At 38.8% G+C, this 23,264-nt stretch overlaps 1 protein-coding gene across 3 annotated transcripts; it reads left to right on the forward strand.

Annotated features, from left to right (window-relative positions):
* The first annotated feature begins 574 nt into the window (after positions 1–574).
* Positions 575–23,264, forward strand: LOC122291512 (protein transport protein SEC24). Of its 3 annotated transcripts, XM_043099257.1 has the most exons (15): positions 575–999; positions 1,366–1,431; positions 3,654–3,707; positions 3,803–3,975; positions 4,110–4,296; positions 5,125–5,270; positions 5,349–5,503; positions 6,156–6,237; positions 6,380–6,495; positions 7,852–7,950; positions 20,304–20,427; positions 21,605–21,882; positions 22,311–22,525; positions 22,632–22,891; positions 22,961–23,264. In XM_043099257.1, exons 1-14 carry the CDS (start codon positions 672–674, stop codon positions 22,841–22,843), a joined length of 2,235 nt encoding a protein of 744 aa, XP_042955191.1. In that variant the 5' UTR covers positions 575–671; the 3' UTR covers positions 22,844–22,891; positions 22,961–23,264. The 3 variants fall into 3 exon arrangements, with proteins under 3 accessions (XP_042955191.1, XP_042955189.1, XP_042955192.1); XM_043099255.1 differs by having other exon boundaries at positions 22,632–23,264; XM_043099258.1 differs by lacking the exon at positions 7,852–7,950 and having other exon boundaries at positions 22,632–23,264.

The raw sequence follows: 23,264 nt of genomic DNA on the forward strand, positions 1-23,264 counted from the left end.
TGTTATTGCTAGAGACATGTAAAATAACATAATATTTTTCTTTAAATAAAAAAAATTATATAGCATATATCAAGAAGAAGAATACTAAAGTTTCTCGAGGACTTTTTCGAGAGAACTTTTTCGAAAGAATTTAGGAGAAAATTTGAGATCAAAATAGGGGACTATACCTTGTATAATGGGTAAGAAATTGAACGCAGACGATGAAAGGCAAGTGGTGAATGGCACGATAACTGTAGCCAAGAAAAGGAAATTGAGTGAGAGGGGGGCTCTGGTAAAGTTAGAGGAAAATTAGAATGAATTAGAATTCAAAAAAATTAATTTGGAGAAAAAGTCGGGACTCGATTTTAAGTAAAATACTGCATTTACTATAGCAATTAATTAAAAAAAATCCAAATCAGCAAAATGTGGTGTATATTAGCGGGTTTAAGCATGGCAGAACTCCTCCAAACATACGTGGATATTACTTTCCGACGTGGCAAAACTCCACGGGTCACACCAACGTGGAGCTATACGGACAGCTGCAGCTAACGTGCGCTGCGAAATCCCGGCTATCTAACCTACACCCTCCGTCCAATTTTCCTCTTCCAGTTTCTTTGCCGAGAAAACAAAAGAAAAGAAAAGGAAAGGAAACGCCCTGACACAGAGAGAGAGAGATCTTCTCCTTCTCAACTATGGCTGTCAGAGCCACGCTCTCACGATTCCCAATCGATCCGGACGCACATGAAGGGTCGGGCCTGCCCTGGGGTGTGACGGTCACGCCCTTCGCGGTCAAGGACGAGAACGGTCAGCCTCCAGCCTACGGATCTGATGGCCATCTCTTACCGAGGTGCGAGAATTGCTGGGCCTACTTCAACACCTACTGCGAGCTCGAGCAATGGTCCTGGACTTGCTCGCTCTGTGGGACCCTCAATGGGCTGTCCTCCAAGGTCATTGCTCGTTATTCTAGCCCCCAGTCTTGCCCAGAGATGATGTCCTCCTTTATAGATCTTGAGCTTCCCGGTTAGTTATTTTCTTTGTTTAACCGCCGAGAAAATTTCGGGGAAAGGAAAAGAAAATGAAGTAAAATTTTATGTAGTTCTTTAGTTGATATCCTTGGACGCATTGGAGCTTAAATAGACCCTGAGATTTCAGAATTTGGAAGGAAGTAAAATTTTTTATAGTTCTTTAGTTGATATCCTTAAGCGCATTGGAGCTTTAAATAGACCCTGAGATTTCAGAATTTAGAATTTCTTGCTCCTTAAATTGACCAATTTTTTCGGGTGTTATGCCTTCAAATATACACATGTATGGATATACATACATACAAACACATATATAATTAGTTCCGTTTCATATCATAGTAGTGGTCATTGTTTCTATTTGCAGCGGGCGAGCCGGAGGAGGAGGCCACGCAAGCTCGTCCGGTCTATGTTGCAGCTGTAGATTTGTCATGTAAGATTACAATTTAATTGTTTCACGTTCTCGATTTAATTACTTGAGTTAAACAGAATGACTCTTCATTACTTTGTTAAATAGTTAAAATTGCGTGGTATCCTTGCATGTATGAATAGGAATGCTTTGGTTCAAATGTTGGTTGGGACACTGCATTTTCTGTAACTAGTTGTGATGGTTGAGGTATCAATAAAGTGGGGTTTTGTTGACTCTGGCTTATGTGTCCAGAACCCTAACCTAACTAGTGTAGGTGTGACCATCTTCTGGTGCTTTTGTCAGTAGCGTGAATTAAGTTAATTTGAGTTGCTGTTATAAGAGTGACCTGAACTCATTGAAAAGTAATTGAAGGATTTAAGATGTTAAGAAACAAGCATTTGTTGTTTTAATTTAATAAAACTTTGACAATTAATATGATGTAGTTTTTTTTTTTCTAAAAATTTATTGTAGGTTTTTTGAAAAACTAAAACAACGAGTTGAGTTGAGAGAGAAAGGATGGCCATAACCCTGAACTTATTGAAAAAGTAATTGAAGGATTTAAGACATTAAGAAAGAAGCATTGTTAATTGTTAATATAATTTTATAAAATTTGGATACTTAATAAGATCTTGATGTTTTAATTTACTAAAATTTTATTTTAGTTTTTTATTTCTTAAAATTGAAAAACTACCAGTTTGGAAGTTGGACTGGACTGAGTCTAACATCCAAACACCAACTCTCAATTTACTAAACTTATCTCAACTCAAAACCTCTTGACACGTGAAACTCACAACCTTTTTCAATTTTTTATAAATACATCTGAACTCATTTTAATATCCAAACACATCTCAATTCATTTTAGGTGGACTCCACAAAACTTACTTCACTATCTCACCTCACTACTATTCGTAAATAACTCAACTCAACTCAACATCCGAACAGGGCCTAAAACAACGATAGAAGAGTTGAGTTGAGCCGTGTACTCCGCTCAAGTTTTATTGAGTCTCAAACTAAGCTTGAGCTTTGTTTCAGTATAGCATCCACAACTTGCATGAATTTGGTTCGATTACAGCTCTATTAGGGAGTAACTGTCAATTTGGAAAGGTATTTATACAGAAGATTAGGTCTCGTTTGGATGTTGAGATGAGATATCATCTCATTATCCAAATAACACTCAAACACAAACACTTTTCAATTTTAAATTTTCAAATTTTCAACTTTTTCATCTAATCATTACAACTTTCCCAAACTCCCAAACAAAACACAAAAAACAATTCAGCCTTTTCAAATTCCAAAATACAAATAATTTTAAAAAATTATATTCTAATAATATTTTGACTTTAAAATATTTTTATTCAACTTTTTCTATCTCCTTTCCCAAAACTCAATCAAACATTTTAACTTAAACCATTTCATTACTATTCACAAACCATTCCACTACCTTAAACAATATTTGAATAATGGTCTGATCTGAGCCTTGTTCCTGCAAAAACTCATAGTCTATCGAGTTTTAGTCTTATTCTTGTATTTAAATATATTAGGAAGTCGGTGCTTTATACTTATATAAAAAAAAAGGAAGTCGGTGGTTTAGTTTTCATAATTTTAACATTTCAGAGGTCATCTGTTAATTTCTTGTTTTGATCAAATGGGCTGCTCCAGTCTTCATCCTGCTTCGCCTTCATGCTTGTCTTTTCTCCATTTCACTCTTTTAATACGTAGTTTTTTTTTTTTTTAAAATCAAAATCACCTAAAAAGCCACAAGTCCTTAAACGTCAAACACCTTCTAAGAAGCATTCAAGAACTTATCAAAAACCTAATCTTGTGCAAAATCTCTGAAGATCCTTAATATGAAAGTGTACTATTCCCGTTTCAAAAGCAGAAGAGATTAATATGCTAGACTTGATGCTGGACCAAATCAAAGTGGACAAAGGGGCCAACATGGCCTTGGAATGCTTATTCAATCTTCTTGCTCCATCATTGCACAGGGTTGAAAATTTAAAGTGTGTGCATACGTGGTTTTTCTTTCTTATTTTTATTTTCCTCTGTCTATGCCTCTTCCCAGTTATATTTTTTTTTTAATCAGATGCTTCCAGTTAAATTTTAAACATGTATAGAATGGCTGAAATTTTTTCATTAATGAAGTTGTAAATCCTTTCATAAAGTTATTTTGAGGCTTTTATACCATAAATGCTTGTGGTTATTGTGATAGACAACTTATCATTTAATTCTACCAAATTTAACTGCAGCGTCTGAGGAATTTCTGGAACTGACGAAAAGTGCACTGCTGGCAGCTTTGGAAGGTTGATAATGGCTGAATAAAAATAATTTTTGGTGTCTTTCCTGCTTGAACTCTGTTCTTTGAAGGCTGAATTTTTTCTCTTATTTTGTATTGCAGCTCTTGGACCTGGTTCATTGTTTGGGCTTGCTACCTTCAGCCACAAACTAGGGTTGTATGATGTTCAAGGACCTATTCCAGTTGTAAAGAATATTCTAATTCCACCTGATTTGGAGGGAACCCTGCCAATTGAGCTTGAAGATGTCATGCCTTTGCTACAATTCTTGGCTCCAGTATGCCTGTTACAGGGTTTATCACTTATTTTTTCTTTCTGTCTGTGTGTGCATGGTTTTCTGAGATACCAAAATCGTGTCTAAGGTAATAACTTAAATTTAGTTATTCTTTAAAATGAGTAACTTTGGTCCAGGTTGAAACCTGCAAGGACCGTATTGCATCTGCGCTGGAAACACTTAGACCTACAACTTCATGGGAGAGAACCACAGCAGCAGGTCAAGGAATGGATGGTGTTTTGATGGGTGGACGAGGTTTTGGGGTGGCAATGGAAGCCCTTTTCAATTATCTTGGATCAGAATATGGAAGCACATTTGCACTAGGTGTGTGGGATTGTTGAATTTTTTATTAGATTATTAAATACATCTTTTCCCATTAGCTTAAATTTCTGGGACAATTGGTGAATTAATATAGTAACAGAGGAGTGATCCTAATTCGAACCCTGATTCTACCATTTACGTTTTGGTTAAAAATATTTGCATGTTGGATCCATTAATTAAGAGGGAGAGTTTGACCCTCCCTAAGGGCATGTTTGGGAAGTGAGATGAGGTGAGAATTTTATGAATAGTAGTGACTAGTGAAATAGTTTGTGAATAGTGAAATGATTTGAGTTAAGATGTTTTATGGGTTTTGGGAAAGGAGAGAAAATTTTGAATAAAAACATTATAAAGTTAAAAAATTGTCCGAATATTATTTTTATTTTGAAATTTGAAAAATTTATATTGTTTTTTGTGTTTTGTTTGGAAGTTTGGGAAAGTTATAAATATTAGGTAATGATTAGATGAAAGAGTTGAAGATTTGAAATTGAAAAATGTTTTGTGTTTGAGTGATGTTTGGGAAGGAAATTATGAGAAGTTTTGAGATGAGATGAGATGTTCAACTCATCTCACTTCCCAAATATGGCCTAAGCGAGTGTTGAAATGTTAGCTAATTGGTTAAAGACACCTCTTTCAATTAGTACAAAATATTGGGCATTTGTGAGTTAGCAGTGCTGGTATCAAACCTCATCTTGCTCTATTTTTTTTAAGATTTTATAGAACACAAAGCTCTTGCTTAAGCACACCATGTACTTTCAAAGATAATTAATTCAATGTAGTTCTAAAAAAGATAATTCATTCCATATGCATTGTAACAATTGAACATAATTGCAGCTAGAATCTTTGCCTTTCTATCTGGCCCTCCGGATTATGGAGCTGGGCAGCTGGACACGAGGCGGTATGGCGAGCAATATGCCAGTAAAGGAGAGGATGCAGACCGTGCTTTACTTCCTGAGCAGACACCTTTCTACAAAGATCTGGTAATGTGGCTGAACTTTTTATTGTAATCTTTCAGCCTATACTTTTGGGAAATGTAAGCATTGACATATCTTTTACAGGCTGCTGTTGCTGTTCAAGCAGGTGTTTGTGTGGACATATTTGCTGTCACAAATGAGTATACAGATTTAGCATCCCTGAAGTTCCTTAGTATTGAAAGTGGTGGCTCATTGTTTTTATATTCAAATAGTGATGATTCCACCCTTCCTCAAGACATGTGAGTATTGAATGCTAGAATTTAATGTTGGGTTTCGTATGTGTTTTAAAAATGCTGTTAAATGCCCAACCTCATTAGAAAGGATGGTTTGATAATTCTAAATTGCAGGAGCGCTGACATGGATGCACTAACACCTATAGTACACATACTGCACATGTTTTCTTGGGAAAATTAATGTACTGGGATTGTTTTCAATCTTTATAAGATAATGAAATGATAGGATGGATGCATGCTTTCATAATTTAAATTTTAATTAAGAGGCTAAAAATGATTTGAATGGATCGTACATGATCTGTTGGCATGTTGGAGAGGTGTTCGGGGAAAGGGGCAGATTGCAGACATTTGGAAAATGGTGCCACTTTGTCTAATGTGGTGCATCTGGAACGAAAGGAATAGTTGCTGCTTTGAGGATAAGGAGCGTTCACCAGAAGGGTTTAGGGATTTCTTCTATCACACTCTAGTTTTATGGGCCTCCTCTATTGTACTGAATGGACCTTTACTGAACTTCACGCTGCCCTTCGCAGCTCTTAGACTGTAGCTAGGCTCTTTGTATAACCCCTGTGTACTCGGGCCTTGCCCTCTTTATGATTTAATATATATCTTTTTACTTATCAAAAAAAAAAAAAAATATTGTGACATGTTCATTGTCCAGGTACCGAATGCTAAGTCGACCATATGCATTTGGTTGTATACTGCGACTGAGGACATCTTCTGAATTCAAACCTGGCAATTCTGTAAGTATCCCGTGTATTTTAAAATGCAATGAAACTTTTGACAATTTACTTGGCTTTTATTATCATCATCATCATCATCATCATCATCATCATCATCATCATTTGTTGTTGCTGTTGTTTTTATTGTTATTATTTTTTGCAGTATGGTCATTTCTTCCCAGATCCACAGTATGAAAATGTTCAGCACATTATTTGCTGTGATTCTTATGCCACATATGCTTATGACTTTGAATTCGCCAATAATGTTGGATTTTCAAGGTATATATTTGCTTTTCACTATGTATCATTACTTTTATTTTCTGTGCTGATATTAATTATTATATTATAATTAGTAGGCATGGCAATTGATAGAGGTGAGAAGTCATATTGACGATTGAAATGATTCTTCTCGTCATCCAAGCAGTTGAAGTCTGTCAGTTCATGTAGATATTAGCATGTTGTAATTGCTATTTTAGTGTAAAATGTTGCACTATATGTGGACACATGCCACATCCACACACAGGTACACACACACATAGAGATGCTTGTACACGGACAGACACGACCCTGCATCCAAACAAACACCAACAAGAACTAATCACAAAATGTTGTAGTCACCAATTAAATGAGTTTTGGATAGCAATATCTCACTGACCAATCATTCCTATATCAACATCATAAATTTTAATCTCAAAATGCCATGATAAAAAATAAAATGTGATTCCTGTAACAATCCAAGAAATGCCTAAACTTCTTCCTTCCAGGTGATGTGGGATCCCAATTCATCATATAGGTGTCATGGTTCAAATCCAGCACTTCTGGTTGTGTTTAGTTCTGATACCATTTGTAACTACCCAAGAAACGCCCAAGCCACATTTGGGACCATACTTCAAAAGGACTTGTCAATGTTATAATAGTCCCTTAGAATAATATATTAAAGGCTTGAACTTCTTTTTCAAATAATGTGGGATCCCATTCATCACTTTCCTACACACAATTAAGGGAATTACACTTCCATTCTTTAAACACTAGCTTCGCTAAGGAGAAACATTTTTTTTTTTAATTTTATGGTCTCAGAAAAATCCTAATATCATATCCCTTTGTGCAAATTCAGATTCTTAAATTCTTACGTTACTAATATACTACACTTTGTTGAGGATTTTTAACTTTTTTATTCTGAAACTACCCATTAATGTCCTAGCGGATCTAGAAATTCAGACGAAGAAAAAATTTTCTACTAAATGCATGCCTCCAGATTATTTAGAAGTGTGAAAAATTGCCAACCTTGTGCTTCTCCTTCAATAATATGTTTGTATGGTGGTTGGCATTCTTTCAGGAAATTTTAAAGAATTATTTTGTTTCTGTTTTGAACTTCAAAAGAAAAGGGGTGGCAGTTATAGTGATCAATTAGTTTTTGGGTGCTTTAAGATGAGAGTGCAAGTGTGCCAATAGGCTGGAACTTTTTGAATGCCCCCCACCAAAAACAAATTGGCATATCATACTCTTGGTCATATGAGATTGTCGGGTCCTGAATAAGATTGCTTCTGTAATGCATTGGAAAGCTGCTGGTAAAATTGTTGCTTCATTCATGATATGGTTCTTTCCAATTATGGCCCAAATTTTATGATTTTGCAGACATGGATCAGAAATGCCTACGCTACAGATTGCATTTCAATACACAGTTGTTGTGCCCCCTGAAGAACTTTCAAATTTACAACTGAGTTCTGCAACTAGGTAAGATTGGTCCTACCTAGTTGGTACTCAGCAACTAAATGGAATGTGTTTTAATAAGAATGTTGTTTTTTTCCTCCTCTTTGATGTTTTCTCTCCATACACTTTTTCTCCTTCACTTTCACGATTGGTGATCTGCTCTGGTGACCATTGCCTGAATTAATTTTCTGTAGCTGTTTTTTGAGTTATTCAGCAGTGACGATGGGCTTGATTAAACATTTATTAATAAGACAAAAGTTTTTGTTTTATCATTGGAGGGGGCATACTATCTTTGTATCACTGAGAAGAACATGAAGTTTACTAAGGAGTTGGTCCTCAGCTTTGCTAGTTCTCGTTTGCATTTGAATACAATGGTAGAATGCTCATTCTCAGAGAGAAACAAAGTTTTGCAAGATGTATCGCAATGGTGCTAAGGCATTTTTTGCTCACCGGCATTCTAATGATTTTGGAAGATTCCTAGAAGTTACAGACTATGGTGGCAATGGGTGGCAAGGTCTTCTAGCGATCCCAGTAGGCATGGAAAGAAGGGGGTTGAAGAGCCTTTCCATGGAGATGAAGCACGTTCTGTCCATGCATATCGTGGCAAACCAGACACTAGTGTTGGCTCCAAACTAAACAAAATGATAGGTAAGGGGAAGGAGATGGGGAAGTAGGTTCAGCCTTATGCAGAGGCTGTGATGGGTGGCGTAGGGAAATGGGTGGCAGTTCTAGGTGGTATGGGTCACTTCTCGGTGCTACAGGTAAAAGCAAATGACAAGAAGGGAGATGCATAGAGCACCATTGATGCAGAGAAGGTTGGTCTAGGCACTATACCAAAAACATGTATCTCGAAAGGGTTGGTCATAAATGGTTGGTCTGGAATGGGCCTAAAGTCCTCAAGCCCGATAGAGGAAAAGGAATTAAAGGCAAAAATAAGGTGGGTATGGGCTGGACATGTCTAACTTGCTTAACCAAAATGCAATGGAGGATAAAATGTGGGTCTGCTTTTTAAAAGGGCTCTACGTCCAATCTTGGGTCAACAGTGATGCCAATACAACTTCGGCTAGGGTTTGTTGTGCCAAAGACTTCTGGGCATGTTTCTGGCAACATTTGTGATGGAGAACCTGCGTCGCCAATAGCTACTACTGAAGATTTTACGAAGATGGGGCTATTGACGTGACACTGTGAACCACCAAGAGGGCCATTGTGCTTTGGGGTGGCACAAACTTGAGTGCCGGAGGTTTCTAGGTTGTTCTCGCCACCACGGCAGCTACAGTGATGTCCCTGTTGTCGGAAACCTTACTCTATTCCGAGATGCCTGTAGACGAGAGGGGGTGGATCTGTTGCTGGGAGGTCTTGAACATTGTGGGATGCCACAAAAAATTGTGCCGGTGGCTTTAGTGTTGACAATTGACCTCCGCGTTGTGTAGGTCACTATACCAACGCCGGGAAATGTCACAGTTGCCGAAAAAGAGCTGTCTAATGATCTGGGAGGGAGGATTTAGTGGGGGAGGATGAAACGGATGGAACTTTGGTTTTACATGAGCCTAGTAAGGGAGGGAAGAACGCAGGGAGGGGCAAGACTTTTGTTGAGGGTGGAGAACCTATTCCTTCAAACTTGTTTCACCCTAGTGTATCAGATTGGGTCATTCATAAAACTATGGAAACTAAGCATTGTGTAGAAATTACATGTGAGGGTTTTGAAGATGAATTTATAGCATTACTCACACCCATTGAGGATGGATATGCACAATCCTATGATCCATCCCTTAACTCGGCTAAAAGGAGAGAGAGAACTCAAGCGACTAACGTGGGCCATGAAAGATGAAGGTGGGGAAAAGAGCTTGAACCTGGGGCGTCTCAAGAAGAGGGGGTAAGATGGTTGCTTTATAAAGCCAAAAATAATATCATGGAATATAAAGGGGCTGAATGAGTATGATAAATGGCTCCAAGTCAGAAACTTACTTCGTCAATGGAATGGTGATATTATTTGCTTACAGGAGACCAAATTGGGATTCATCACAAGGGAATTAGTTTGGAGTTTATGGAGGGTGGTCGTACTTGCCATCCAAAGGCACATCCGGTGGTGTCCTAATTATGTTTGATAACAGGATGGTGGAAAGGGTGTAGTAATGCGTGGGTGAGTTCACTTTGGCTTGCACTTTTATGAATGTAGAAGACGGTTTCCAGTGGGCATTCGCCGGAATTTATGGCCCTAATGTTGATTTGGAGAGAAGGTCATTGTGGGAATAATTGGTGGGACTTCTTAGCTGGTGGTAGTTACCAAGCTGCATAGGGGGTGACTTCAATGTAACTCGCTTCCCGAGTGAAAGATCAGGTGGGTCCCACATCACTCTCGCCATGAGGGAGTTATTTGATTTCATTTCAGAACAGGAGCTTATGGATATTCTATTAATTGAATGTACATTTACTTGGTCCAACAACCAAGAATTCCCATCTGGGTCAAAGGAGATTACTCAGGTTATGCTCTGACTAGTGATCACTTCCCCATCATCCTAGATTGTGGAGGCATCCAAGTGGGTAGAAGACATTTTAAATTTGAGAATATATGGCTTAAATCTGACGGTTTTGTAGGCAGGGTTAGACAATGGTGGTCTTCCTACAATTTCCAAGGCTCTCCAATCTTCATAATGGCAAGAAAGTTAAAAGCGCTGAAATAGGATTTGAAGCAATAGAATGAAAACAAGTTTTTGGTAATGTGATGCAATAGAGGCGCTCTCTTTGGGAAGAGCTACAGGGTCTGGAGGGTGAGGGGGATGCAAGAACTCTCTTTGAATCTAAGAGAATCCGCAAGAGCTAGGTAGTCATAGAACTTGAAAGAGTAACATTCCTGGAGATCTCTTGGTGACAAAACTCAAGGGCACTACGACTCAAGGAGGGAAATAAGTGCACGAAGTTCTTCCATAGGGTGGCTAATTCTCATAGAAGGAAGAATGTTATTGATATGTTGCTGGTAGATGGTGCAGTGTCCTCAGATCAACTAGTCATCAAGAATCACATTGCGCAATATTACCAACACCTCCTATCTAAACAACACGCTTGGCGATTGAAAGTGGATGGTTTGACTTTTTCAGCATTAGATCAACAGTGCACAGGGTGGCTAGAGAGGCCTTTTGAGGAGGATGAATTGGGTAAAAGTAATCCTTGGCATGGCTGGTGACAAGGCTCCAGGCCCTGGTGGTTTTACCATGGGTTTCTTCCAAGCTTGTTCAGAAGCCATCATGGGCAACCTTATGCATGTTTTTCAAGATTTTCATACTAATGCCAATTTTGAAAAAGGCCTTGATGCTACTTTCCTAGCACTCATTCCCAAAAAGGTGGGGTCGTTGGATGTTAGAGACTATCGCCCCATTAGCTTTGTGAATAGGGTTTACAAGATCCTTTCTAAAGTGTTAGTGAATCGATTGAGTACGATGATGGAAAAGGTAATTTTGAAGCTGCAAAACACCTTTGTTAAAGGTAGATAAATTCTAGATTCGGTTTTAATTGCCAATGAAGTTTTGGATGGGCGACTCAAATCTAGAGAACCTAGATTACTTTGGAAATGAGACATGGAAAAAGCCTATGATCAGTCAACTGGAAGTTCACACTTTATTTACTTGCAATATGTGGCTTTGGAGAGAAATGCAAAAATGGGTAGAGTTTTGCATCTCTGCAGTTAGATTCTCTACCTTGGTGAATGGCTCTCCGGTTGGTTTCTTTGACTCCTCCCTTGGTTTGAGACAGAGAGACCTACTCTCTCCTTTACTTTTTTTATTCTTCGTGGAAGCTCTTAGTAAGATGATGGTGGGTCCTGTGGAAGGCAGCTTTCGCTATGAGTTTTCGGTAAGGAATGGTGATTATGGTTCCATGAATATTTCTCACTTGCTTTTTGCTAACTAGACTCTTATCTTCTGTGGAGCAAATTTTGGGCATATCCAATCTTTGAGGGCTCTACTTCGTAGTTTCAAAGCTGTCTTGGGCTTGAGAGTTAATCTCTCAAAGTTTGAACTGGTGCCTTTGGGGGCTATTCTTGACGCGGAGAATTTAGCCTCTATTGGGCTTATAAAAAAAAAGAGAATTTAGCCTCTATTGGGATGTAAGGTATCATATTTACCCTTGAAGCATCTTGGCTTACCATTGGTTGCTCCCTTTAAATCAAAGGGGCTTTGGAATGGTGTGGTTGAAAAGGTAGAGCGCAAATTGTCTTCTTGGAAGAGGTATTTGTTTAAAGGGGTAGACTCATTTTGATTAAAAGTAGTCTTTCTAACTTACCCACCTATTTTATGTCCTTGTTCCCGCTCCCCACAATGGTTGCTAACCACATAGAGAAGCTACAACAGGATTTCTTGTGGAGTGGATTGGGTGAGGAGTTAAATTTCACTTGGTTAATTGGTCACTAGCATGTACTCCAATTTTTGGGGGTGGTTTGGGGATTCGTAACTTGCCGAAATTCAACCAAACCCTATTGGGTAAATGGTTGTGAAGGTACCAAACAAAAGGGAGGCCCTATGGAAGTCCGTTATAGGTTTACAGTTTGGGGAGGATAGTGCTCAAATGAGGTATGTGGCACATATGGGGTGAATTTGTGGAAATACATTCGGAAACATTGGGAGATCTTCCGAAGACATGAACATATTGTGGCGGGTGATGGCTCTCGTGTCAAATTTTGGTATGACAACTGGTGGGGTGAATGTAGTCTCCAAGACACATTCCCTGCCATTTTTGAGATTGCATGAGAAAAGGATGCAGCGATAGCCTCTTTTCTAGTGGCTGCCCTCAATGAAATGTAGAACTCATTAGGGCAGCCCAAGACTGGGAGATGGAGACTATCACAAAGTTCTACGAGGCATTATACTCCCTAAGCATGACAAAGGGTACCATAGATTAGATGAGCTAGAGCCTCTCCAAGAAAGGTAAATTCATGGTTAGATCATTTTAATAAAATCGAACGAGCCCTAGAATGACCAAGTTCCCATGGAAGAGTATATGGCAGACGAAAGCTCCTTCAAAAGCAGCTTTTTTTGTATGGACAACATCTTTGGACAATATCCTCACCACATGTAATTTAAGGAAACGTCGGGTAATGATGTTGGATTGGTGTTGTATGTGTAAGAAGAATAGTGAATTAGTAGATCATTTGTTTTTACATTGCGAGGTGGCCAGGACCAAGTGGGATGATTTTTTCGTGAGAATTGGATTGTTATGGGTCATGCCTCTTGATCTGGTGGATTTCCTTGCAAGCTAGGGAGACATCCGCGGCAACTCACAAGTGGCAACCATCTAGAGAATGATTCTTATATGTATGTGATGGTGCATTTGGCGGAAGAGAAATAATGGAAGCTTCGAAGACCATGAGAGAACAATGGATGAGTTTAAAGTTCTCTTTTTAAAACTTTGTTCTTTTGGGCGGGGTTTATTGTTTGTAATGGGCTAAATGTCCATAATCTTCTACTTTCGATTGTAAACTCTAATTAGGTCATTCTCATGTATGCTCCCTGTGTACTCGGGCTCTGCCTATTTCTATGATTAAAACTTTGATTACCTATATATATAAATATATATATATATATATATATATAAAGGATTGGTCCTAGTGAGCAGATGTTGAATAATTGATATACATGTGTGTCTTGTTGTTTTGGATGAATGGACCAAACATCTAACCTATTTACTGATGCTTATCAGTTTTAGTTAATGCAGTGTGCTTCCATTTAGTGATATAAAAAACAGCTAAGGCTAATTAGATAAATTACTTAATTTCGTAGGTAGGCATCTACCACCTGCAAACCTTATCTTTGATCGTGATCCATGTTTCTGCTGTCAGCTGAGCCTCGATGGTGTTTCTTCTAGACCTTGTGGTGCATGCCTTTAGCAAATCTAGTTGCATGTTAACTTTTTTGATGATCGACAAGACATTCTGACATGTAGAGGGGGCATAATGGCAAAGCTAGTTATCTCATGATCATCCTTAAGAAAGCATTACTTTGCCTCTTCATTTTTACGTTCATCTTTGTCTACACTGCCTAGTTGGACTAAAAGTTGAAATTGCTGGGTGGCTTCAGACTATTCCTATTATTTTTCATTGCTTCCCTTGATATTAGTCAATATTGATTATTACATTATGCTGGGAAGACACATTGGAGCACGAGGAGATTTGTGATTGGATTTGAGGGAAGAATCCAATTCTTTTTTTTTTTTTTTCGTTTTGGTAAACAAGATTTTATTGATCATATGAATAGGCAATAACCCAAGTATACGGGACTTATACAAGTGCAGCGCCCATCCAAGGAATGCTCCCAGTCTTCAAAATAACTCTTACTTCTCTCCATCCACAAGTACGACATAATACAGTGGCAATGTAAAAATTTCCCCTAATACCTGTCCAGCACTTAAAAATATCCGCAGCTCTTCCAGGCATAACCCATGCCACACCAGTCCGGTTAAGGATCTCATTCCACAAAAACCGAGCCACCTCATAATGTAACAATAAATGATCCATGGATTCCTCATTTTTCTTACACAAGAAGCACCAATCCATAATGATAAGACCACGTTTCCTCAAATTGTCAGTGGTAAGGATTCTCCCAAGGGATGCAGTCCATATAAAGAAAGCAATCTTAATAGGTTCCTTACAATTCCAAATAGCATTCCAAGGAAAACAATGATCATTAGAGAATCCTGAGAGGTCCTTATGATAGGAATACACCGAGAATCTTTTACTCCCATCAGGAGTCCAAATCATCCTATCCTCCATCACATTGCCAAAAGACATAGCATACAATGAGTCAAAAAAATCAGCAAACATTCCAAGCTTCCAATCATGAGTCGCTCTAAAAAACCTGACATTCCAATGGAAAGAACCATTGGAAGACACCAACAAGTCAGCCACCATGGCCTCTATCACTAGAAATCTGGTAGAGTGGGAAAAAAATCCTTAAAAGCCCTTGCACCACACCAAACATCATGTCAAAAATAAACACCATAACCTTTTCCAGCCGCAAATCTGAAAAAGTCGGAGAACCTCTCCCATCCAGAACGAATGTTTTTCCACAACCCCACACCATATGCCCCCTAACTTCTTTAGAACACCGACCCCCCTAATACTCCCGTATTTTGAATCTACTCTCCACAAACCTTCCCCTTCTCCAGGATATCTCCAAAACCATTTCCCCAAAGGTGTTTTATTTATGATTCTCAAATTACAGACCCCCAAACCACCACAAGGTTCCGGAGAACAAACTTTATCCCAACCTACGAGATGAAACTTGGCTTCCTCCCCAAAGAAAATTACGTAAAATTTTCTCAATACAAGAGGCCACACCTGCAAGTAACGGAAACAAGGAAAGAAAGTATGTAGGAAGGTTAGATAAAGTACTTTTGATTAGAGTTAATCTACCACCCTTTGACAGATAAACTCTTTCCAAATTGCCAACCTTCTATCAATTTTTTCTAACACACCCTCCCAAATAGATTTTGTCTTGAAAGCAAACCCTAATGGAAGACCAAAATATTTCAAGGGAAGCAAAGAAACCTTACAACCCAAAATGTTTCCCTAGCCCTGAACATTATTCACTATACCCACAAGAACCATTTTAGACTTCGAAGGATTCGTCTTCAGCCTGAAATAGCTTCAAAACAAAGCAATAGAGCCCTCAAATATTGAATATGATCACGGTCCGGCTCACAAAAAAGTACGTATCATCAGTAAAGAGAAGGTGTGAAATATTAAAACCTCCCACTGATAAACCAAAAAGAAAATCTCCATTAACAGCTACTCTCAACATATGACTGAGTGTACATGAACCTTAGAGAGTATCTTGCACACCCCATTAATGAGACTAATGGGTCGAAAATCCTTCACCTTCACCTCCCCAACTCTTCTAGGGATAAAAGCAATAAAAGTTGCATTAAGACTGTTTTCGAATTTTCCAAAAGAATAAAGTTCGTGAAAAACATTCATACTATCCTCACCAACCCCATCCCAACAATCATGGTAAAAGGCCATAGGGAACCCATCCGGACTTGGGATTTTATCCTTAGCCATCCCACGAATCACCTGAAAAACCTCATCTGCCTTAAAAGGTGTCTCCAACCAAATGGAGCTTGACTGATCGATAGTCTCGAAGGGCAAGCCATCAAGTTTGGGTCTCCTAGGGAAATTTTCTGTAAGATCTTCATAGAAGTTGACAATATGGCTCTTAATAGCATCATGATCCGAGCAAACCTATCCATCAACCTGAAGCATCTCAATAGCATTGTTCCTACGATGAGAATTAGCCACTCTATGGAAGAATTTAGTATATCTATTCCCTTCTTTCAACCAAAGGGCCTGTGATTTCTGTTTCAACGAGATTTCTTCCATTAAAAGCACATTTTGAAGCTTGGTAGCGATGGATAGTTTCCAGCAAGATTCCTCCACAGATAAAGGACCGCACACCTCCCTACCCTCCAAAACCTGTAAATCCTAAAAAATGGGCTGTTTTTAACTATCAATATGTCCAAAGACATTTTCCGCCCACGTCTTCAAATCCTTCTTCAATGCTTTGATTTTCCTAGCCAGAATAAAACTTGGGGAGCCCTTTAAGGGTTGGTTTGGATTTAGAAATGAAATAAGATGGTTTTAGATGAATGATGAAAGTTGAATAAAATATTGTTAGAATATTATTATTGTTTTGGGATTTGAAAAAATTGAATAGAGATTTGAAAAAGTTTAATTGTTTATTGAATTTGGGAAAATTTTAATTATGAGATGAAACGCTTTCCGAATCCAAACGGCGCCTAAGAGATACAAGGACCACCACAACCTTACATTCTCCACAAAACCTTTAACTTTCAGCCACATAATTTCAAACTTGAAATATCTATTACCCTCATGAATGCCCCCACAATGTAGTATGATAGGGAAATGTTCCGCACAAACCCTAGTTAATCTCTTCTGAAGCTAAGCAGAGTAGTGAACCTCCCATGAGGGAGACACCAAAAATCTGTCCAAATGACCAAGTCTGATTATTGGACCAAGTGTGCATACCACTGACAAGTGGTAGATCCACCAAATCCATCTCAAAGATAAATTCAGAAAACTCATTCATTACAAGACTTTGCCAAACTTCTTCTAATCTTTCACTAAGGAATCGAGTGATATTAAAGTTACCACCAATACACCAAGGTAAGTTCCACTAATTGCCCAAACTAGCAAGCTCATCCCATTAATCCTTCCTATTATTGTCCACATTTGACCCTTACACACCAACAAAAGCTCAACTAAAACCACCCACCACATTCTTAAACCAAACCACTGTATAATTTCCAGTATACTCCCCAATAGACTCAACCACCCTCCTATCCCACATAATAAGAATACCTCCGGACACTGCATTGGAAGCAAGGTACACCCAACCCACAAACGGACAGCCCCAAAGACTAGTAATGATGCTTCGATCAATGAAGTTAAGCTTGATTTCCTGCAAACAAACAATATCCATTTTCCCATGACGTAAAAGATTCTTAACCTGAAAACGCCTATTGGGATCATTAAGACCCCAAATATTCCAAGAAAGAATTTTAGGCTTCATGGGAAGATAAACCTTTCCCTTAGATCTTCATAAGGGAACAATGGAATAAAGTATTGTAAAAGAAAGTTCCTAAGCTTAGCAATTAGCCACTCTCAATTTTCAAAAATTCTTTCATTCCTCTCCCTCCAAATACATTACCTAATGCATATTGGGACCATTCATATTGCTGCAATTTGAGAGTTGCCCTAAAAGCCTCTCCAGGAAGCTAGAAGATCGATCAACTTTCTTGGGATCACCCAAGCTAATCCCACCCGAGCAAAGAATTCATTCCACAAGGTCATGGTAATCTCATTATGAAGTGGCAGATGATCAATGGACTCCCCACTCTTTGCATATGCAAGACTAATCTATGACAATGATTCAGCGTTTCATTAAATTGTCTATTGTGAGGATCTTCCCCAAGGAAGCTGTCCATATAAAGAAGATTTCCTTTATGGGTGCTTTGTCTTCCAAATACTCTTTCATGGGAATGGGTTTGCATTATGCATATTCGTTGCTTGGTAGAAAGAGTGGATGGTGAACTTCCCTTTCTTAGAGAAGCACCAAGAAATCATATCTTCAACTCCTCCCCTCATACAAGTAGAGTACACTCAATCATAGAATTCTGAAAAAGTATCAAATTCCCAATCCTGGACATCTCTAAACAATGTAACATTCCATAGGGGAGTGCGGTTGGATAGAACTAAGAGGTCTGCAATTGAGACTTCTTTCATTCTTGCCTTACCATAGAATTTTGGATAACCTTCATTGAGTGCCCTATTGCCACACTATAGGTCGTGCTAGAATTTGATTTTGGATCCATCACTCACCTCAAACTGGGTGTTTCGAAAATATTTCCTCTTCTTATATGCTTCCAAAGCCCATCCCATATGGCCCACTTACCTCATTCGAATATCATCCTTCCCAGTTCTTGGTGGTATCTCGAAAGCCATTTACCCAACAAAACCTTGTTAAAATCCTGGATATTCCAGATACCCAATCCTCCATATTAAATAGGGGAGTATACTGTGGCCCATTTTACCAAGTGAAATTTAAACTCATCATTCATCCCACCCCATAGGAAATACTGTTGAAGTTTCTCCATGTTATGGGCCACCTTGGTAGGGAGTGGAATTAAGGATAAGAAGTAGGTCAGCTAGTTGGAGATGGTACTTTTAATTAATGTGAGCCTACTACCGTTGGGTAAATACATCCTCTTCCAACTAGCCAATTTTCGCTCCATTTTTCCTAGCACATCATCCCAAATTGATTTTGATTTGAATGGAGCACCCAAAGGGAGACCAAGATATTTCATAGGCAAGTGAGATATCTTGCATCTCAAAATGGAACCCATACTCTCCACATTATGAACATCACGAACTACTAATTTGGCCAAGTTCACCTTCAATCCCGAAACGGCTTTGAAGCATAGAAGAAGATCCCTTAAGGCTTGATATTATCATGGCTAGCCCCACAAAAGATAGTGTCATCGGCAAATAAGAGATGGTATATGTTGAGTGAATTGATACTTGAGAATCGGGAATTGGGATAAAACAACCACCCTCCACAATACTTTACTCAAAGCTTCCATCTCAAGAACAAATGTTAGCGGGGATAAAGGGTTGCCTAGTCTCAAACCTTGGGAGCTTTTGAAGAAAGCCATTTGTGTGCCATTCACCAAGATAGTGAAGCAAGCAGTAGGATACAACGTTTGATCCATGAACACCATTTCATACCAAAGCCACATCTCTTGAGCATGTAAATCAAGAATCTCCAATTGACTAGGTCATGAGCCTTTTCCATATCAATGTTGCACAGAAGCCCCAACACTCATGACTTGAGTCTACCATCCAAGCGTTCATCGGCAATAAGCACCGAGTGAATAATATGCCTAACTCTAACAAAGGTGTTTTGGGGCTTTGATATTAACTTCTTCACCACCAAGCTCAATCTATTCATCAAGACTTTCAAAAGAATCTTATACACAAGGAAGAATCCAATTCTTAATAGAATTCTCTACAATATGTTATGTTATTTACTCATTAGACTGTTAAAATCTGGCTCCACTCAATAGATTTGTTGCCTTATGTGGTCACCACATCATTTTGTTATCCAATATTTCTTCCAAAAGCTTGCTTGTTAGGGCGGCTACCCGCCCTAAATGGGCTGATAGTGCCCTCACCCGTCCCCCACCTCCAACTGGGGGGTGGTAGTTTCTGCCCCTGCACTTGTCCTCCTCACCTCCGCCTCCATCAAGACCCCATCCACCCTCTTGACTGGCAGGTAGCACACCCACTGTCTGGCCACCCGCTGCACATTATGTCGTCGATCTACAAACGGAGAAGAAGAAGAAGAGAGGCGGAAAAGCAGATAGACAAAAACGGAGAAGAAGAAGACAGACAATGAAGAAGAAGAAAACAAATGGAGAAGAAGCAGACAAATAGAGATGGAGAAGAAGAAAAAGACACGCGAAGAAGAAGACAGATGAAGAAAAAGAAGATAGACTAGCCGGCGGCCGGGACTTAGGGAGGACTCAAGGAGAAGAAAGTGGTGGGCTAGGTTTAGGTTTTTTTGTTTTTTAATATATATATTTAATAAAGCGAGCGGGCGGGTAGAACATAGGCGGGCTAAAGCCCAATCCCCACCCCCCACCCACATGTTTTAATTTTTTGATATAATCTGCCCGCTCGCTGGGCGGTAACTTTTCTGCTTGTTACCCCTATGGGCTGGGAGGGCCAGATTCTGGGGGCCTGCCACCCAGCCATATTGCTTATAATGATATCTCTCTCAGACATTTGCTTCATGCAAAGAGTGTTAATGCAGATCCAAGCATTCCCTTAAGCGACGGCTAAGGATTCGAACTTTGCAATATGGAACTGCACAAAATATCAATGAACTTTATGACAGTGTTGACCCTGAAGCAGTTCTATCGTTACTTGTTCACAAGGTAAATTTCTTAACCTCTCCCCTACCCCTTGATAACGTTAATTCAAAACTTACATTTCATATTATTGCACGACGAAAATATGAAGGACGATTTATCCTAGCCACTTGTGCTGTTGCTTTCAAGTAATTAAATGAACATCAATGCTCAAGTATATGATATTTTTGGTTCTTTTAACAAGAATGATTTGTTCATAAATTGTGTTAACTTTAGATAGATAGTTTATTGAATACAGAAGAATTTTTCATTAGGAAATAACAGCAAGCTTTGTTCCCTTTAACCAGTTGATATCCTTGATATCCAACTATAATTCTCAGAGTATGAATTGGAGATACTTTTGAAAAAAAAATATGGTTTTGGTGATGTTTTCTATCTTTATTTTTTTTTTTTCCTTTCTGTCTTCTTTATTTTCTTCCCCCTTTTTTCAGTTTCTGTGTGTTTTGGGCGGGGGGCTCATTTACCACTATTGAATGATCATTTATTGCATGCTTCCTTATCATCAATGGTGATAAATGTGCCACATCATATATAGTGGGATGCAAGTGAGATCGTGGTGTGGTGTAAAGCATTACTCTTTGGAAAATGTTGCTTTTATTTCTATCAGCGCCAGTCAAGGAAAAGCTGAAATTCTTGCTGTGGTTGATCAGTAGACACCACTCCTAAGTGGATGCATTTCTGACAACTTCCTGTCGTTTAGTCTTTCATCTCACCTAAGGTTGCAACATGTTTATCCACCTATTGCCCTAAAGCATTGGAACATACTTTAGATGGAAGAGAACAAGTTACCCACCACAGGAAAATAATTGTTGGCTGGAATCAATTGACAAATCGGAGGCTATTGGAGTCACTGAGCATTTTGGATTTATTTCTAGTAATTGGCTCAACCTACTTAAATTTTATAAAAGAAGTTGAAGGAAATCTGAAATTCTTGAAAGATAAACAACACATTATCCCAACATTTTGGTGGACTATGGTTACCAGTTGGATATGACCACGTCCCTCAAACCATTTTTTTTTCTCTGGTGTGTAAACTTTCCTCGGTTCTGTTTGTTTTAGCAGCATTACAAATATTTTGAGAATTACTAAACTGCCAGAGAGTTTTTTGGGTCCTCTTTTTCCCCCATCATCTCTTTTCATTCAACATTTTCAGCAGTTGAATGACACATTATTTGCCCTGTAGGTTATATTGGCCTCTTTGGAGCAAGGAGTTCGGGAGGGCCGGATGTTGCTCCACGATTGGCTAGTAATCCTCACAGCTCAATATAATGATGCTTATAAGCTCGTTCAGTACAAGAATGGTAATTCAGTCACCGGTGAGATGGATATTACATTCTCACAATGCCCACAACTGCAGCCTTTACCCCGATTAGTTTTTGCTTTGCTTCGAAATCCACTTCTACGCTTCCATGAAGAAGGTGTTCACCCAGACTACCGGATCTACTTGCAATGCCTTTTCAGGTAATTGATGCTCATATTGAATTGGAACATCTATTTGTAAACTTGGGTATATGAAGAACTGCTTAGTATCTCTATGTTGTACCAAGTTGGGAATGGCAGGATGATTGGCATTAAATCGAATTTTGACGAGTTCTTGGTTTAGTATCTAATGTGGGGGAAGAGCAAGTGAATAGTCCTGCCTTGCCTGTCCGTGTCCACTTAGATGTCCTTACAATATTTTTATTTAGTGTGACCAGAGATCGTTTTTTGTTTTTTCTGATAAGTAGTGTGACCAGAGATCTATATTGAAGTTAGGAATATGTAGGAACTTTTTTTATTTCTGCTGCTCAATTTGTACTTGCGGATGTTGCAACTCCTACCTTTGAGAATTAGATTTGCAATTTTCTCTGTCCCCTAATTCAATTCATTTTCTAAAATTCGTGTTGCAGTGCATTGGAACCAAGTTCCCTTCACCGTGCTGTGTATCCGGTGCTGGTTTCATATTCTACTCCAGATAAACAAGCATATCCACGGCACTCATTGAATCGTGCTGCACTGATTACCAGTGGTAGTCCTATATTTTTCCTTGATGCATTCACAACTCTTATTGTGTTTTATTCTTCAACCGCAGACCCCGCACTTCCTTTTCCTCCACCTCATGACTGTAAGTCCTCTATTTTATTTTGTTGCTGCTTTCCTAGCAAGGTGATAGCTGCTCAGGATTCAATTGCTATCGTGCTTCACTTTTTCAATACAAAATGATGTGTCAGGTTTGTTGCGGACTTCCATTAACAAATTGAAGCAAGACAGATGTATCACTCCCAAACTCATATTTATAAGGGGAGGGCAGGAAGATGCCACAGTTTTTGAGAACTATCTTATTGAGGAACAGGACGTTGATGGAAGTGGCCACACAAGTGTCATGGGTTTTGTTTCCTTCCTAGAAGATATTACCCACAGCGTGTTGGAATACATGAAGTAGAAGACAAGTACCTGAAACCGAATCACGAATTAACCAGCATAGGAAAAGGTACAACTTATACAAACTTGCGGGGCGCTTAATTCTGACGAGGAATTGATTGAATCTCGATTTGAACAGATGTCAGGTGAATCGAAACTCGCAAGTTTTATACTTATCATGGAGACTAGTGGTGGTGATTATCATTCAATCTTTCTACCAATTGGAAGCTCTCCTTGTGCAAATTTTGTAGCACAGTACAACGAGCCACATACTGACTTTTGTAAAGCAAAGTGGCAGCATTGAGATTTGTCTTTTTTTTTAAAAAAATATATAAATACTAAGTGAATCAAACAAGCCAAGACTAGTTGCTTTTCATCAGTTGTCTGTTTTCTATTTTCGCAAATGCTTGGGAATATTATCAGTCATTTCGTTGAGGCCTGTA

The sequence above is a fragment of the Carya illinoinensis genome, chromosome 13, assembly GCF_018687715.1.
Source record: "Carya illinoinensis cultivar Pawnee chromosome 13, C.illinoinensisPawnee_v1, whole genome shotgun sequence".
Classification (NCBI taxonomy): domain Eukaryota; kingdom Viridiplantae; phylum Streptophyta; class Magnoliopsida; order Fagales; family Juglandaceae; genus Carya; species Carya illinoinensis.